Below are 18,860 nucleotides of genomic sequence, written 5' to 3'. Positions count from 1 at the left end.
GGTCCGAGGAAAGACTATCTTCCACAAAACTGGTACCAGGTACCAAAAAGGTTGGGGACTGCTGGTATAGACAATAAACAAGTTAAAATTTTGGATTGAAGTATAGGGCTTCCCAGGTGGCTCAGTGGGTGAAGACTCCGTCTGCAATGCTGGAGACACAGGAGACGCTGGTTTGATCCCTGGGTTGGGAAGATACCCTGGAGGAGGGCACAGCAACCTGCTCCCGTATTTTTGCCTGGAGAATCCCATGGACAGAGGAGCTGGGCGGGCTACAGTCCATAGGGTCACAAAGAATCAGACATGACTTAGCAATTGAGCACGCATGCATGTATAGTATGCCAAGTACACACGTCAAAGCTGTATTGAAGCGTAATGAGCTGGACACGACATAGCGATGGAACAACAACAACAGTGTAATGAATTTGTTTCACAAACCAAGCACCCCGGTGCAACCAGTACCCAGATCAAGAAACAGGACTCACTCTCCTGACTCCTGATAACGGACTAGTTTCTCCTGGTTTTGAACTTGAAATAAAAGAAGCATGCAATCCATACTCCCTTGTGCCTGATCCTTTTTATTCAACCTCCTGTTTGTGAGATTCATCAGTGCCATGTGGATGGCAATTATTCACTCCCTGTGGAAGACTTTAATTGAGGGGCGGCATGGTTTGAACTAAGCTCTGGAAGGCTCATTTGGCTCTTGTGTGAACAGACTTTGAGGGACAAACGCAGAAGGAGGGAGGCTGGTTAGCAGGCAATAGTTGAGTATTGGGTGGCTTGGCCCAGGGTTCTGGCTGTGGAAATGGAGGGAAGTGATCAGACTTCAGGTATATTGTGCAGGTAGATGTTACAGAATTTGTGCATAGATTATACTGGAGATGAGGGAAAGGAGAGACTCGCGGATGTGGGGTTCATCATTCAAATCCCCAGATTTTTGTCTTGAGAAGATGAATTTTACTGAGATGGGAATCTGAGTGAGGGACAGACTTTAGGATTGATTGTAGATGTCCATTTTGAACATGACTGAAATGCTACATTAATACAGAGCGACCGTATGTCCTAGTGTGTCCTGGGCAGTTCGAGTTACGACTGTGGTTCCAGTTTAATTCACATCACCTATTTTTGATCTTAGAAGTGTTTGGATGATGAATTATATGTTCCTCTCACTTGCTGGACATCCATGTGGCTATGTCAAGTCAAGGCTGGAAGTGTGTATTTGGGAACAGACAGATGCTTTGAAAGTCACGGAACTGGCTGATGTCACCTAAGAGGAGATGGAGATGGAGATGGAGAGAGAAAGCGGGTCCCAGAATCAAGCCAGCAAGGAAGATGGAAAAGATGGGGCTTGTGAGATGGAGAAAAATAGGAGGATGTAGGGAGTCAGGGTTTCAAGAAGGAGGAAGAGTTGGCTGCCTGCTGCCAAGGGCAGAGATGTCTGCTCCTTTGACAGCAGTTTCAAAGGAGAGCTGGGGACAGAAGTAAGTTGGAGGCTGAGGAGGGAAAGCGCTAAGACAGTGCAGATTCAATGGTAAATAGCTCTGTCCCGTGCGAGTGGGAGGGAGGATGGAGAAATGGACAGTAGGCGGCAGGGAGGCGGCAATAAAGGCAGTACCTTCAAACAGGAGAGTGACAGAGGCTGTTTTAAGGCTGTGGATTGGTCCTTCAGAGAGGAGTACATTGATTATGCAAGAGCGGGGCGACCCATACAGTGCTGCTGTGACATTCTTGCTACGTCCTTGTGCACATATGCAGTCTTTTTGGCTCAAACACTTAGAAGTAGAATAAATGAGTTGTGGGTTTGCGTTTTCTATCTTTCACTGCAGGGGCTGCCACATACAGTCATTATTATTACTTTTTTGCAATTTTGGCTGCGCCTGGTCTTTGTTGTGGCATGTGGGGTCAATTGCCCTGCAGCATGTGGGAACTTAATTCTCCAACCAGAGACTGAACCTGTGTCCCCTGCATTGAATTCTTTAAAAAAATTATTTATTTATTTATTTGGCTGTGCTAGGTCTTAGTTGGGGCACGCAGGGTCTTTTAGTTGTGGCACACAAACTCTTAGTTGTGACATGTGGGATCTAGTTCCCTGACCAGGGATTGAAACTGGGTCACTAAACGTGGAGTCTTAGCCCCTGGGCTGCCCGGGCAGTCCCATGCTAAATATGTTTATGCACAACTTTGCCGTTTGTTGCCAGATTGTTCTTCAGAGGGGTTGTATCAATTTATGTTCTCACAAGGAGGGCCCAAGAGATCCTAGCTGTCTGCATGCTCACTAGTACTTGGTATTCTCAGACGTTTCAGTTTAGCTGATCTCAAGAGTATGAAGTACACTCATCAAAGTATGGTTTTAATTTGCATTCCCTTGATTAGCTGGTGAAAAAAACATCTATTCATAAGTTTATTGGACACTCAGGAGTCTTCATCTGTGAATTACCTGGGCCTGTTTTTCTGTTGAATTGTTTTTATTTATTTTTTTATTGATTTGTAATTATTGCAGTTACAGTTAGTAATCTTTTTTGTCAGTTATCTGTGTTACAAACATTTTCTCTTCGTGTGAGGCTTGTCTTTTCATTTTGTTTTATGGTATCTGTTCAAGAGAAGAAGTTTTTAATTTTAGTGCCAAATTTATCAGTCTTTCACAATTTGTGCTTCTTTTGGTGTATTGTCTAAAAAAGCATTTCTATTCAGAGATCACAAAGAAATCCATCTATACATTTTTCTAAAATGTTTACATTTTTTTCCTGCTGTGTATATCTATTTGTACTTGCTTTTTTTTTTTTTAATAGAAGAGAAGGAACAAGTGGCTTTATTTCTTTGCCAGGCAAAGGGGAAATACAGTAGGCTAGTGTCTCAAGAACTGTGGCCCCTGCATTTGTTTTTTAAGCCATTAAAATTATTTTTGAAGGGATCCATACAAAAGAGACTATTATTACCTGTCTTCAGGGAGTGTGGACTCAGGTAATTGGAGAGCAGAGTGGAAAGAAGACATTCTCTTCAGTTAGTTTTGGGTTTTGAACATATGAACAAAATATCTATTCAAAAATAAGTGAATAATTTAAATAAAAATTCATTAAAAAGGTGCTGCAAAAACAGAAATTGTTTTCTAGAAACACTTAAATCTCTAATGTACCTACAGTTAATTTTTGTGTATGGTGTGAAATAGGGATCCAACTTTAGCTTGTCCACAAGGATAGTCATGCCTTCACATATTTCTTTCTTACTATTCTTTTATTTGGGGCTTCCATGGTGTTCAAATGGTAAAGAATCTGCATGCAATGCTGGAGACCTGGATTCCATCCCTGGGTGGGAAAGATCCCCTGGAGGAGGGCATGGCAACCCACTCCAGTATTCTTGCGTGGAGAATCCTATGGAGCCTGCAGGCTACAGTCCATGGGGGTCACAAAGAGTCAGACACAACTAAGCACATTCTTTTACTTGACTTCGCCAGGTCTTAGTTGTGGGATATAGGATCTTCCATCTTCATTGTGACATGCAGGATCTTTTTTTTCAGTGACATGCAGGATCTTTTTTTTCAGTTGTGGCATACAAACTCTTACTTGCAGCATGTGGGATCTAGTTCCCTGACCAGGGATCAAACCCAGGCCCCTGCCTTGGGATCGTGGAGTCTTAGACAAATCTACCAGGAAAGTCCCCTTCCCATGTTCCTGTGATTAGCTTATCCATATTCTTCATTCAAAACTCAACTTAGATTCATACATTCCAACTTTGCTGCCATGGTAACCTATAGAGCACTGCCATCCATCAGAAACAATGAAAACCACATATGTAGTTGAAGATTTCTAGCGGTTACATTAAAAAAAGAAATAGGAGAAATTAACTTTAACAGTATATTTATTTAATCCAATATATTAATCAGGGTCAAAATCATTGCTATAGTTCACATTATTTTTCATACTAAATATTCAAAATCTAGTGCGCATTTTACATTTACAGGTGATCACAGGAGAGGAGCTCTGTGGCCACCCGTGGTGAGTGGTTATCATATTGGATGGCATGGCTGTAGACAGCTATCACAGAATGTACCACCTTATATTGGAAGGATCTGGGCTCGTACCAGCCTGTTTTTAGCCAGCGAGCTTCTGACGGGCACCAAGTCTTAATCACCTATGTATTTCTTCTCCATGTACCTAGCGAGTGATTTGAGTAGAGGTCCTCAGTTTTTGGTTGAAAGGATTGAACTCTGACTGCTTTTTTTCCTTTTTAAAAAATTGGGATATACTTGCTTTACAATGTTGTACAGTGCTCGCTTCGGCAGCACATATACTAAAATTGGAACGATACAGAGAAGATTAGCATGGCCCCTGCGCAAGGATGACACGCAAATTCGTGAAGCATTCCATATTTTTATTTCACCCCAAAACAATGAATTTCACCTTTTTCTCAAGCGCACACGGAACCTTCTCCAGAATAGATCACATCCTGGGCCACAAATCTAGTCTTGGTAAATTCAAAAAAATTGAAATCATTCCAAGCATCTTTTCTGACCACAATGCAGTAAGATTAGATGTCAATTACAGGAGAAAAACAATTAAAAACTCCAACATATGGAGGCTGAACAACAGATTGCTGAATGACCAACAAATTACAATGTTGTACAATAAACTGAATTAGCTAAATGTATACATTTATCCCCTCTCTCTTGGCCTTCCCTCCCCCTGACCCCACACCCCACCCATCTAGATCATCACAGAGCACCAAGCTGAGCTCTATGTTATACAGTGGGTTCCCACTAGCTGTCTATTTTACACCTGGTAGTGTGTAGATGGGGCTTCCCTTGTGGCTTAGTCAGTAAAGAATCCACCCGCAATGCGGAAGACCCGGGTTTGATCCCTGGATTGGGAAGATCCCCTGGAGGAGGGCATGGCAATCCACTCTAGTATTCTTGCCCGGAGAACCCCCATGGACAAAGGAGCCTGGCAGGCTGCAGTCCACGGGGTCACAAAGAGTCAGACACAACTGAGCGACTAAGAGCACAGTGTGTTTATGTCAATCCCAATCTCCCAATTCATCCCAGTACCCCCCACCCCACGTCCACATGGCCATTTTCTATGTCTGTGTCTCTATTCCTGCCCTGCAAATAGGTTCATCTCTACCATTTTTCTAGATTCTATATATGTGTGTGTTAATGTACAATGCTTGTTTGTCTCTTTCTGACTTACTTCACTCTGTATGACAGACACCTGGTTTATCAATGTCTCTAGAAATAACCCAATTTTGTCCCTTTTTATGGCTAGTATTCCACTGTATATGTGTACAACATCTTCTTTATCCATTCATCTGTTGATGGAGAACTCTGACTGTTGACACACTTTTCTTTACATAAATCTCAACCTGTTTCACTGGGGAGTTCTACCCAGGGGCCCTAGCTATGCTCCCTGGAATCTCACATGAACTGTGTGTGTGTGTGTGTGTGTGTGTGTTAGTCTCTCAGTTGTGTCCAACTCTTTGCAACCCATGGACTGTCGCCCAACAGGCTCCTCTGTCCATGGGATTCTCCAGGCAGTAATACTGGAGTGTGTAGCCATTCCCTTCTCCCACGTATCTTCCCGACCCAGGGATTGAACCTGGATCTCCTGCATTGGCAGGTGGATCTTTTACTGTATGAGCCACCAGTGAGGGTCCCCTAAATTTTCTCTTCTTCTAAATATCCCAAAGTGGTTTCCCTTCCTTCTCTGATCCCTCCTTCTCTGAACAACCACTGGGCTTGTGTCAGGACTCACATGTGCCTGGAAAAGGTTTTGGTACATTCTCTATAATCATTTCTCATGTCAGTATTTTAGTCTCACGGTCACACTGCAAGTTTCTTAATGTCCCGAGGTGAGCAGAGCCTCGGGGCACTGCTCCCAGGTGAAATCTACGGTGCCCAGGTGGGTGCCAGGTATTCACACTTGGCCTTCTCTCAGGACAAATGTTTACGGTACATCTTATTTCTTCTGCTCAGATATTTTCCCCACTGCCTTGTCTGATCTTCAGAAATCAGAGCATTTCAGGGCTGATAAAGCACACAGACATCCCAGTCCCATTCACTCATTTTTCAGTCAAGGGTGGGGAGGAGCCATGAATGATGTCTTGCCCCAAATCTCAGTACCAGAACCAAGGACCAGCAAAAACCCAAGTCCCAGTTGTGGACCAGCGTTTCCTCTATTTTGGCTTCCTCCTGGGCCTCCTCCTGCCAGACTCTTCCTCAGCCCCGCTCCTACCCAGGCTGACCAGGCTGCCCTCCGGGGATGGGGGGCACGGCCAGGGCTCCAAAGAAAGGTTTGGTGCTGCCATCTGTGGGAACTGGGGGTGTGTGGCAGAAGGCCAGCATTGGGTTAAAGTTAACACCAGACAATGATGCAATCACAGATGCAATCACAGACTCCAAATTGAGTGCAGGTCACTTTAAGAAAGCAGTAGCTGTAATCTGAAGCCTGCTGGACGCTGGCTTGGGAGGCAGCAGAAAAGGCTCTGGTGTTCACAGGAGCCCCTCAGTGTGCAGACCCAGGCTGGTCGTGGAGCAGCGGTGCACCCACAGGTAAAGCAGCTCCCTGTCTGGTCCGCATGTGTGTCAGGGGAAGATGGGAGGCTCCCCTGGGCTGGGGTGAACAGGGTGAGGCAGGTATAACTCCAGGGAGCAGAAAAGAGGGGTGCCAGAGAGAAGAGGTGGGGAGACCATAGTTCCTGCAGCTTGGGGACCAGGGTGAATAGGTGAGGGGGGGCAGAGGGAGTTGGAGGTCAGAACCCAATTATCCCTAAACCACTAGGAGAAGAAGCTGGAGAAACTGCACCACTAGAAGAAGCCAGGAAAACTCTTGAATGGAATGGGTTGGAAACAGTGGAGGAGGGCAGTGGAGGGGAAGAAGCTGAGAACGTGGCTAGCTGTTGGGTCAGGTCTGAGCAGCAGTTTGGGGTGGGGTGCTCTGCAACCCTGGAGGAAAGAGGCTGTTGGGTGCTGTGCCTCCACTGGGGAGCCCATCAGGCAGCCTGGCCATGGCTTAGACTCAGCTCCCTGTTGCCTTTTCAACATCAACTGGCACTGATTTCAAAGGTAACTTCTCAACACTGCCAAGCAGCTGGCCTGCGGGGAGCCCTCCTGGGGGGGAGGGTGTGTGCTGGGATGGAGGGCAGCAGGGTCCTTCTCTCCAGGGCCCACCCTTTTTCTCTGGCCAAGTCAGCTGCCAGTACAAGCTGGGAGATCAATGGGATCTTGGCCTCTTGCAAACAATGACCGCTATTGAGTTCAGCCAGGGTATGGGATTTGGGGGCTTAGCTGCCAGAGCTGGAGAGGTTGGCCGCCCTCACCCTCGGTGCTCCCTTGGGCCAGCCACATCAAGGGGCGGGTCTGGGCCAGAAGAACTTCAGGCTTCCCAGAAACCCCATCATTGTCTGGCCCATGCCAGTCCACCAGGAGTTCAGCTCCCAGGCTGAGGGTGGGAGGGGAAGCCGGCCAGGGAATTCTATTCCCAAGACTGATCCTTCTGGGATGCGGGGAGCCAAAACTCCTGGGTGCTCTGCCTCCACGCATTCAGGTTCCAAGACTTCAGAAAAAAGTTGCCTGGGGACTTGGTGGGGTCACCATGGTGGGGTGGGTCTGGAGGGGACCCCTCGGGATCTCCCTCCCAGGGCCAGGGAGGAGGGCGGTGCCCTTCCCTGCACTGCCCGTGAGGTCCTCCGCCATGTGGCTTAAAGGCCGCGTGGTTCTGGGAGGAGGAGGAGGAGTGATGGTGTTTGTCTCACCACTGGGTTTAATCTGAAACACATGTACTGGCTTAAATGTATCCTTCCAGCCGGTAGGCAGGATCCCAAAATCGCAGTTCCTTGTGTCTCTTGATTGGGGCAATGTGGCCGAGAGACAGGCCTGAGCTTGGCCGAGCTGGGAGGAGAGTCGCCTCCTCCCTGCCCCCCCAGCTTGGACACTGCCCTTTGGACGGAATGGCACCACTGTGCCTATGCCCCTGGCCAGGTGATGGCTGCCTGGCCCAGCCCACAGAACCGTCCCCTTGGACAAGGCACCAAGTGTGCTCAGAGAGGGCCCCCTGTGCAGACCCTTACTCTCAACCCTCTCCCTGCCCTTGCAGGGGGCTTTCAAGAATCTCTCCACTTCCCTCACCCCCAGGGCTTGAGGTGGAGGGTTCAAAGAGGCACTGTTAATACTGTGTGTCCTGATGACTGGCTCTGGCAGCTGTGGACCCGTATGCTTTTCCCTGCCAGGGTCCCTCACCACCGCATCTTCAGTCCTCAGCCCACCCACGTGGTAACAGTGATCACATGACCCAAGGTTTGCGCTCAAACTCTGTAGGGACTCCTACAGAGAAGATCCACCTTCAAGGGCATCTGGACTCGGTTTTCTTAAACACCAGGCCATGGTGGCATCTCTCACCTCCTCCCTCCTCACTCAGTTCCCTACTCTGGCCCAGGGACTAAAGCTAATGGCTTTTCCTCGAGCCCAGCCGCTCCTGCATCTCACTGAATTTCCAGTCTCTGCTAAACCAGTTTGCTGGGGCTCAGGCAGGGAAGGCCCCTGCCAGCTCTGGGTGGGGCTGGCCGGGTGGAGAAAGCAGCTATGAGCCTGGACGCTGTTACGGGCTCTATCTTGCCCTGCAGAAAGTTCTTCCCGTTGCCTCAGTGGACAATTTCTCTGAGTGGCAGGGGCTGCCACGCGGAAGAGCAGCTGGCTGAGAACAGAGGGGTCAGTGGAACTCACTGGGAGACACGTGCTCGCGATCAGGGTTTAGAGAGAAAGTCAGGCTGGTGCCCAATGGCCATACAGCTGTAAGCAGAACAAACTCAGAGGCCATCTTTTCTTTTGCTGCCTTTCACATTGTCCAAAAGATTGTGTGTTAGTCGCTCAGTCGTGTCTGACTCTTTGTGACCCCATGGACTGTAGTCTGCCAGGCTCTTCTGTCCATAGGATTCTCCAGGCAAGAATACTGGAGTGGGTAGCCATTCACTTCTCCAGGGGATCTTCCCGACTCAGGGATCAAATCTGGGTCTCTCACATTGCAGGCAGATTCTTTACCATCTGAGCCACCAAAGCAAACTTAATTTTAAGGACTTTGCCCCCAAATCTCACACTGCATTCTTTTTTGTTTTTTGCCACGTAGCATGTGGGATCTTAGTTCTCCAACCAGGGATCAAGCCCAGCCCCCTGAATTGCAAGTGTGGAGTCTTAACCATTGGATACCAGGGAATTCCCCACACACTGCAATCTTAGTTTTCCTATTTGTTCTGAGAAGTCAGAAAAGTGTGTGTGTTTGCATGCATGAGTGCTAAGTCACTTGAGTCATGTCCCATTCTTTTTGACTCCATGGATGGTAGCCCGCCAGGCTCTTCTGTCCATGGGATTCTCCAGGCAAGAATACTGGAGTGGGTTGCCATGCCCTTCTCCAGGGGATCTTCCCAATGCAAGGATTGAAACTGCATTTATTTAGTCTCCTGCATTGGCAAGGGGGTTCTGTACTGGTAGTGCCCCCTAGGAAGCCCCCAGTATGTGTTTGTGGGTATACAAAAGGAAGAAAGAGCTTGAGACCCTTAGCCTGTGTGTGTGTTGCAGGGGAGGTGAGAGGTAGGGAAGACAGATTACCAGTTCTTGACTCAGCAATGTGAATGGAGGGAGAACAGGGACCAGCCAGAGGTCCTGACTGCTGGGACCTTATCCCTCTTTCTAACCAGAAGACCCTCAGAAGACCTTATTTATGAACTCCCCACTGCCTTCATCCCCTCCCACCTCCACATCCTGACCCCAAGGTTGAGCTCACAGAGGCAATGAATGTAGGAGAGCAAGAGATGGGGGAGCCCTGCATTCAGAGTTCCCTTTGCCCTTGTGGTCCAGGATTTGGATCAGAGTCGGGTCCAAAGAGGCTACTGCTGGGGAGGTGTAGGGATTTGGGTGGCCTTACTAAGACATGGTATTATTTAACTTGAAGGAGAGAATTCTGAGGGGTGTCAGAGCGGGTTCCAAGCTGGTAGGAGGAAGAGGACTTGGCTCCCCAAGGGGAAAGGGGAGCCCTGGGGTTTCTGGAGTAGGGAGACACAATTTGGCTCAAGGATCATTGGAGAACTCACCTGTCTTTGGCCCCACTGAGTGCTATGAAGGCATCACTGAATTTAATTCTCATCGCAATAGGTAAGAACTGATTTCCATTTTACAAGAGAAGACGTTGGGATTTAGAGAGGTATTAAGACAGAGAACTTCCCTGGTAGTTCAGTGACTAAGACTGTGTTCCCAATGCAGGGGGTCTAGTTTCAATCCCTGGTTGTGGAACTGGATCCCACATGCCACAACTAAGAGTTCACATGCATCTAAAGAAAAAAAAAAAAGAATCCCATGTGCTGCAGTTGAGATCCGGCACAGCCATAAACAGACAAATAAAAAAGAGACAGGATTGATGGGAATTCCCTGGCAGTCCAGTGGCTAGAACTCAGCATTTTCACTGCCTGGATCTGGGTTCAATCCCTGGTCAGGGAACTAAGATCCCATGAGTCCCTTATGAAACCACATGTTCCAGGGCAGAGCAATTCGAGGAGAGAGTTTGAGAGCTTCTTGTGGGGGGCCCGGGGCTGGACCAGATGCCCCCATTCTCTGTGTTCTTTGATTCTACATCTGAGATTCTGCCCCCATGCTGTTACTAGACACAGATCCAAATCCTACATAATGAGCTGGTCAGGAGCCCGCAGGGAACAGCCTCAGTGTGCATTTGGGCTGGATCACGCCCCCACACAGGAGCCCACTGCTGGGCCTTCACCACCCTGGAGGTTTAGGCCTGAAGGAGGGTCTCCTGGCACAGACCATGGATGAAAGCACAAGCTCGCCATAGGACTGTGGACTGTGAGGCAGGGGGAGGGCTGGGGAGGTGCTGACAGGGAGGGGTTAGCAAGCTGAGGGTCTACTTCCAACCCCGGGGGGAGGCTGGATGGAAGGTGCCTGGCCCTGCTCCCTGCCCAGGGCGGCCGGCGGTGCAGGGTGGTAGAGGTGGAAGCAGCCTGCCTCCTCTTTTGCTCTCTTGCAGGCCCCAGGATGCAGACCCTCGTGCTACTCCTCTGGACTGGAGCCCTCCTCAGGTTTGGCCGCTGCCAGAATGCCGACCTGGAGGCGGTCAGTAGGAGTTGGGTCGGTGGGGGCCTGGGGTGGGGGGGACGTTAGCAATCCCAGCCCAGCCTCGTCAGGCAGCACGGGAGGCTGGACAGCACCCAGGCTGCAGGCCAGGCTCTGGTCTTTCCGTCCAGACAGGGCCTTGGTTTTTCCAACAGCAAAACAGAAAGCATCTCGCCCTGCCTTTCAGAGGACAGAGACGGCGGGGGGTGGGGGTGGGGGTGGGAGGAATAAGATCCAAGAAGATGAAAGGCGAAAGCCCTCTAACAAGCCCTTCATTGAAGATTTTCTCATTACCTTTCATTACTTATGGGTCTCACTGAGGAGCTGGTGGTCTTGGATGTTTGCTCCGATCCTAACCAGGGGGCAGCAGAGGTGTAAGAGCATGAAAAGGCCTCTTTCCTGTCCAGAGAGAGCACAGTCGGGTTGCAAAGGCAGATGCCAAGAAGCCTAGGCTATGCGACAGTTGTGGGGGTAGGGAGGTGGTGGTGATTGTCACTAGGGCGGCCAGGGCAGATGGGGCATATTGGCAGGAGCTCTGGACTTTATTGTGAGTTCCAGGTTTGAATTATGGTTCCACCTCTCACCAGTTTTTTTCTATTTTAGACAAGTCACTGTAACTTGAATCTGTTTTCTTATCTATAAAATGGGATGAAAAATACCCATCCTTACAGGGCCAAGGTAGACAGTCACTTATTTATCTACTGAACACCTACTCTGTAGGTGCTGGGGATGAGTGGAAATATAAAAGACTCAGTTCTGGCCTTCAAGGAACTGTTTTAAGACATTAATCTTTGAGGATATCACTTACATCAACTAGTATGAAATGAAGTAACTCAGATGAAAAGAACCACCGCAGAGCCTGGCGCATGGTATACACATGGTAAGTGGTCAATAAGTAAGTGGTAGTTGACTCTCAAAAATGGCCAGAGAACTAAAGGTGCCTTCTTATTGGGGCCACCAGGGCAAGTCTGTGATGGAGGAGGTGATGTCTGATCAGGGCCAAGAAAGACAAGGAGGGTTTGATAGGAGGGTCCAGGTGGAGACCTGGGACCAGTGAGCGAGGCTGAGCTGACAGGGAGACTCTGGCCTGAGAACAGAATTTCTTGGGAAGGGGGACTTCCCTCCATTTTTTTTTTTTTTTTTTTCATGAGTCACAGGCCTGAAGCTCACAGGTCACTGGTGTTGAAAGCTGGCCAGCTAACCTCTCTTGTGGTTGCCTCTCCCCATTGGAGCACCCCCACAGAAGTAGGGGGCACAGACTCGTCCCAACGGATGGCTATACCTCCTCAGGCAGGACAGCCTTCAGGGACCAGAAGGACAGTCCCACACCAAGCCATGAGACCAGTCACCCCCTGCTCATCTGCAATGGTCCTTGTACTCAAATGCAGGGCTCCCTGGCCCCCGAGAGCACGGGAGCGCCAGTGGAGGAAGAGGATCCCTTCTTCAAGGTCCCTGTGAACAAGCTGGCGGCGGCCATCTCCAACTTTGGCTACGACCTGTACCGCGTGAGATCTGGCGAGAGCCCCACCGCCAACGTGCTGCTGTCTCCGCTTAGCGTGGCCACAGCGCTCTCTGCCCTGTCGCTGGGTGAGTTCCCCGCTGCAGAAAGCCCGGGATCCCAGAGCTGCCCTCTGACCTCTGTACTTATATGACTCTAGGCCCTGGAGACACTTCACCTAGGGAGGGTGATGAGGGCCGAGAGGCTGGCCCAGGGGTCCCGGCATGTATGAGTGGGGGCTCAGACGGAGGGGGCGGAGCGCTGCCGACACACGTGTGTGGCCTCGGGACCACTTCTTGACATTCCTTAAAGGAGCTCCTCCTACGTGCCCGTCTCGTCAGCTTGGCTAGCTACTGGGGGTGTAACTACACACAAGCAGGCACAGTCTCTGCTCTCACTCGGGCCACACAGCTGAGTTCATGGGGAAAAGTAGGAAATAGGGAACTGTAGAACAGTCTGGTAAGTGCTGTGATGAGGAGCACGGGGACTTTGAACCCTCACTCCCATCCTTCTATCTCTCCAGGCCTGATGCCTTTAGCCTACCTTCAGGAAAACCTATTTTTCTTCCACTGCCTTCAAATTCCTTCCCACCTAGAAAGTCTCCAGGTACCAGCAGATAGATAGGCTCAGGGTTCAGTGTCCCTGAGAGCTAAGCTGACATGGGCCCGGCAGGCAGTTACAGAGGCTCACACACCCGTTCCCCTTGGCAGGTGCGGAACAGCGGACGGAATCCAGCATTCACCGGGCTCTGTACTACGACCTGATCAGTAACCCAGACATCCACAGCACCTACAAGGACCTCCTTGCCTCCGTCACCGCCCCCCAGAAGAACCTTAAGAGTGCTTCCCGGATTATCTTTGAGAGGAGTGAGTCACCCTGCTGGCCCGAGCTGTCTGAGGCGTGGAGCTCTCTGCTGCAATGCACCTGGGGGTTTCTTTCTAAACACACGAGCAAGTCTGCCCAGGGCCAGGCCTGGCACTGGGGGGTGGGAAGGAAGGGGCTGCATGAGTACAAAGAGGATCAGAAAGAGGATATGGGCTGAAGGAGACAGCGGGTGGGTCGGGGGAGGGCAGTCACGTGAAGAGAAAACAGCAATGAGTGAAATTTGTTGTTCCCCATCCAGTGCCCGGGGAAGCTGGCACAGAGTCTGGGAGAGTCCCAGAAAGATGCCAGGCAGGGAGTTAGGGCCTGCCGAGGATCAGGCAGAGCCACAGACTGTCAGGGAGGATGCTGAGTGAGGTCTCAGAGTGCACTAACCTCTGCCCCATCTCTTCGCAGAGCTGCGGATAAAAGCCAGCTTTGTCCCCCCCCTGGAGAAGTCATATGGGACCAGGCCCAGAATCCTGACCGGCAACTCTCGAATAGACCTTCAGGAGATTAACAACTGGGTGCAGGCCCAGATGAAAGGGAAAGTCGCCAGGTCCACGAGGGAGATGCCCAGTGAGATCAGCATTTTCCTCCTGGGTGTGGCTTACTTCAAGGGTGAGGGCTTCTCCACTTGGCTTTTGGCCGAGGGCGCACAGTGGGTGTCAAGAGGGGGCCAGGAAGGAAGGGACGTCAAAGAAGGCAGAGGAGGACCCGGGAAAGGTCCTTGCCTGAGGGCTGCCTGTTTGTCACCAAACCCAAGGCAAACATAGGATAAGTACCTAAAAAGTGTAAGGGGTGGTGGAGAAAGACCAGCAGAGATAAGGGGGCACTCCCACTCCTGTGCCTTTTTTGGGGTGGGCGCTGGTAGAGGGTCCACGTCCGGCTCTGGCTGGAGAGGCCTGCGTGAACTTCATAGCCTTTTTGAGCCTGTTTTCTCGTCTGTCACTGGGGGATGGCACACTGATTTCAGAGGCACTGTGTGTGTGTTGTCTCCTATCTTCTCATGGACCTAGCATCATGCCTGGGACACACAGCAGCTACTCGATAAACCAAGTGTGTGTGCGCTAAGTTGATTCAGTTGTGTTTGACACTCTGCGACTCTATGGACTATAGCCCACCAGGCTCCTTTGTCCATGGAATTCTCTAGGCAAGAATACTGGAGTGGGTTGCCATGCCCTCCTCCAGGGGATCTTCCTGACCCAGGGATTAAACCCACATCTCTTACATCTCCTGCATTGGCAGGTGGATTCTTTACCACTAGCGCCACCTGGGAAGGTTGAGCTCGATAAACCATATTAGTTCTCTAATAACGTTCTTCTAGGCCATGGTGAGGTACCCAACTATTCCATGGGCCCAGTGTGAGGCCAGCCCTATTCATGAGCCTTGGGCGGGATTTTGGGCAACCTCCCCTTAAAATGTTTCACAACTGTCTATCAGGCGGTGTTGAGAGGGAACCCCTAAACACCCAGAGAAAAGTCCTTCATGAAGCACTGAGCTCCAGGAAGTGAAAGAAGCTGTTACAGACCAGCAAGTTAAAGACCACATGAAACGATCAGCTCACTGTGTGAGCATTGGCAGGTCATCTCACCTCTCTGGGCGTTCATGCTTTTTCATCTATGAGATGGTCGATGACATGACGTCGAGGTCCCTTCCAGCTCTGGCCTCCCTGTAGTCTGTCTCCTGGACACATCACTGTAGAAGTGTGTACCAGTTCACCTTTCTCCTAGTTATCACAGAACTTGAATAAACCTGACAATATTTCCTTCTGAGTTTACATATGGAAGGTAGTCAGGACCCTCAACATATCATGGTCCAGACTGCCCATCCTGAGACAGAGCTGTTCCCTGATGTGTAAGGGCTTCTAATGACTCAGATTCCTGCTGTTGTTTAATTGCTAAGTGAACTGCTTTGCAGTCCCACGGACTGCAGCTCCTCTGTCCATGGGATTTCCCAGGCAAGCATACTGGAGTGGGTTGCCATGCCATCCTCCAGGTGATCTTCCCAACCCAAGGGTCGCACCCGCGTCTCCTGCATTGTCAGGAGACGCGGGTCAATTCTCAGTTCTTTACCATTGAGCCATCAGGGAATCCCGATTTCTGTAGCCGGGCAATTTTCAGCAGTATGCCTTTCTGGTCTCCTGGGGCTCAGGGCACTCCTTCTGTTTCACTCCAGGGCAGTGGGTAACAAAGTTTGACTCCAGAAAGACTTCCCTGGAGGATTTCCATTTGGATGAGGAGAGGACCGTGAAAGTCCCCATGATGTCAGACCCTAAGGCCGTTTTACGGTACGGCTTGGATTCTGATCTCAACTGCAAGGTCTGTATGGGCAATGTGAGTGGTGGTGTGGGTTCAGGCAGGATGGTGCAGTGGGAATAGAATGGGCTTTGATAGCTGACAGCAATCTGAATTATTTATTGACTTATTTATGGCTGAGCTGGGTCTTCATTGCTGCGCAGCATGGGCTTTCTCTAGTTGTGGGGTGGGCTTCTCTTGTTATGGAGCTGTCTGAATTTTACCTGCTATATGTTCTTCAGTAAGTTAAGAGCTTTTCTGAGCCCTTACTGGAGTGGATTGCCATGCCCTCCTCCAGGGGATCTTCCCAACCCAGGGACTGAAGCCAGGTCTCCTGCATTGCAGATGGATTCTTTACCAGCTGAGCCACAAGGGAAGCCCAAGAATACTGGAGTGGGTAGCCTATCCCTTCTCTTGCAGACCTTCCCAACCCAGGAATCAAACCAGGGTCTCCTGCATTGCAGGCAGATTCTTTACCAATTGAGCTATCAGGGGAGCCCTACTAGATGAGCCCTTTTTTTCTAAAAATGAAGGGCCACAGCTATCAAAACTTATCCTCTGATTCAGGGTTTGTTGCAAGGGTTGGTAAAGTGAAATTGAGTCCTCAAGACTGGGCACTCAAATGCTGTGGGTTTTTTTTGTCTTTCCTTCTTCTCTTTTTCTGGGGAGAACTTGTACTTATAAACATCCAAACTTTCAAAATCTGTCACAAACTCCACGTTGCTGGCATTAGAAGTCTCTCCTACCTGACTTAAGAAAATTCTAAGTCAGTAGTTTTTTCTTTGGGAATCTGACAAAATGCCTGAAGCACTGGAGAGAAATGCCACATATGCATCTCTGCAGGTGTTTTCAGGGGCTCTTGGGACCCCTGATGCCACCTGCCCCTTAGGTTAAAGATCTCTGCTCAGAGGGCCCTTGTATTGCCGCTTCTGCATTACTCTGCCCAGTGCCCTCATTTCTAGTCCGGGGCTCTGTATATAACAGATGATCAGTAACTACTGGCAGACAAACCTTGGGAGAAAACACACACCTGGAATTCAATTCTGGCTCTTTATTTTTTTTTAATTAGTTTATTTATCTATTTTTTAACTTTACAATATTGTATTTGTTTTGCCATACATTGACATGAATCCACCACGGGAGTACATGTTTTCCCCTTCCAGAACCCCCCTCCCACCTCCCTCCCCATCCCATCCCTCTGGGTCATCCCAGTGCACCAGCCCCGAGCGCCCTGTATCCTGCATCGAACCAATTCTGGCTCTTTAGAAAACCACACAAGAAAATTCTTTCAGCAGATAACTTCAGTTGGTATTAGGCTGAAATAAGAAAAGACAATGGCTTATGCTTGAAGAAACATCAGTAGATAGCTTTTATTTATTTATTTAGCTGCATCAGGTCTTAGTTGCCTCATGCAGGATCTTTCATTGCAGCGCACAGACTCTCTAGTTGTGGCCCATGGGCTTAGTTGCTCTGCAGCATGTGGGATCTTACTTCTCGGCCCAGGGATTGAACCGGTGCCCCCTGCAATGCCAGGAGAATTCTTTAACCACTCTACCACCAGGGAAGTCCCATCAGTAGACATCTTGCTGTCGGAAAGCAACAGCTTAGAGGGACAACTGTTACACAGATGAGGGGCGGGGGAAGCGTGGCAAGGCCTGGTCCCAGGAGAGAAGGCGGCTCGGGGCGTTTGTCCATCGCTAGGCTCCTGGGCTCCAAATGACTAACCCATGTGCTTCCTCCCTGTTGTTTCAGATCGCCCAGCTGCCCTTGACCGGGAGCACGAGTATCATCTTTTTCCTGCCTCAGAAAGTGACCCAGAACTTGACCTTGATAGAAGACAGCCTCACCTCTGAGTTCCTTCACGACATAGATCGAGAACTGAAGACTGTCCAGGCGGTCCTGACCATTCCCAAGCTGAAGCTGAGTTATGAAGGCGAACTCACGAAGTCTGTGCAGGAGCTGAGTACGGCTGCCGCACCTGTTTGCTCTTGGGGAGGGTGGGGTCGAATCTTTGAGCCTTCCTTCCACCTTGCTACACTGAAAGTTGCTCAGTCGTGTCAGACTCTGAGACCGCATGGACTGTACAGTCCATGGAATTCTCCAGGCCACAATATTGGAGTGGGTAGCCTTTCCCTTCTCCAGGGGATCTTCCCAACCCAGGGATCAAACCCAGGTCTCCTGCACTGCAGGCAGATTCTTTACCAGCTGAGCCACAAGGGAAGCCCTCCACCTTGCTAAGCAGAATGCAAAGCCTCCACCAACTAGTACTGGGGCCCGGGATGATCCCTTCATTCTAATAGTGCTGGAGGGGAAGACTGAACTGCCCTCCTTATCAGACTCATTCCTGAGCCCCCAGAGCATACATCCTATAACAGGAACTCTGAACACTGCCTCTCAAGACAGGTCCCTTAACCTGGTTTCTAATCTTAACCTCATTGCCTGTGTGCTCTTAGGCAAGTCACTTAACCCTTAACCAGCCCAGAGCTCTACGTATGTCACAGACAGTCAAAAGCAGTGTTCCACCCCCACTTTGCTTGCCTTCTTGAGAATCAGGATTGTATTCTTCCTTGCAGTGTTCACAAGGCAAGGTTTTAATGGAAATCTCTCTCAATTTCTGCAGAGCTGCAATCCTTGTTTGATGCACCAGACTTTAGCAAGATCACGGGCAAACCTATCAAACTTACTCAAGTGGAACATCGCATCGGATTTGAGTGGAATGAGGATGGGGCGGGTACTAACCCCAGCCAAGGGGTCCAGCCTGACCGCCTCACCTTCCCTCTGGACTATCACCTTAACCAACCTTTCATCTTTGTACTGAGGGACACAGACACAGGGGCCCTTCTCTTCATAGGCAAAATTCTGGACCCCAGGGGCACTTAATACTCCAACTTAATGTTCAAATACCCTAGAAGAAAAAAACACTAGAGGGATGGCAGATTATATATTATATGAAGGCTGCCCCTATGTTTCAATGTATACTTTGCAATAAAAGTGCTTTATCCTTACCTTTTGTTACCCTGCTCCTCCTCCTATTTTGAGCTATGTTAAATTTAATATGAAGACAAACAGCCATTTAGGAATTTGTTGGTCCCATCTTTATAGGCTG

The 18,860-nt window shown here is 49.6% G+C and overlaps 1 protein-coding gene and 1 non-coding gene across 2 annotated transcripts; both read left to right on the top strand.

The window, feature by feature from the left end:
- The first annotated feature begins 4,260 nt into the window (after positions 1-4,260).
- LOC145543848 (U6 spliceosomal RNA) lies at positions 4,261-4,367 on the top strand. The gene has a single exon (XR_014081096.1). It is a non-coding gene; the product is annotated as a U6 spliceosomal RNA (small nuclear RNA).
- A 2,036-nt stretch (positions 4,368-6,403) lies between these two features.
- SERPINF1 (serpin family F member 1) lies at positions 6,404-18,759 on the top strand. Its single transcript, XM_081580069.1, has 8 exons — positions 6,404-6,538; positions 11,013-11,098; positions 12,487-12,685; positions 13,307-13,462; positions 13,875-14,078; positions 15,636-15,778; positions 17,507-17,717; positions 18,375-18,759. The coding sequence occupies exons 2-8, from the start codon at positions 11,021-11,023 to the stop codon at positions 18,632-18,634; spliced, it is 1,251 nt and encodes a 416-aa protein (XP_081436195.1). The 5' UTR covers positions 6,404-6,538; positions 11,013-11,020; the 3' UTR covers positions 18,635-18,759.
- Positions 18,760-18,860: the final 101 nt, after the last annotated feature.

The sequence above is a fragment of the Giraffa tippelskirchi genome, chromosome 3, assembly GCF_054371585.1.
Source record: "Giraffa tippelskirchi isolate mGirTip1 chromosome 3, T2T-mGirTip1v1.2.pri, whole genome shotgun sequence".
In the NCBI taxonomy this organism is placed as follows: domain Eukaryota; kingdom Metazoa; phylum Chordata; class Mammalia; order Artiodactyla; family Giraffidae; genus Giraffa; species Giraffa tippelskirchi.
The sequence above is the reverse complement of the archived record's forward strand: the minus strand, read 5'-3'. Positions and strand labels throughout refer to the sequence as shown.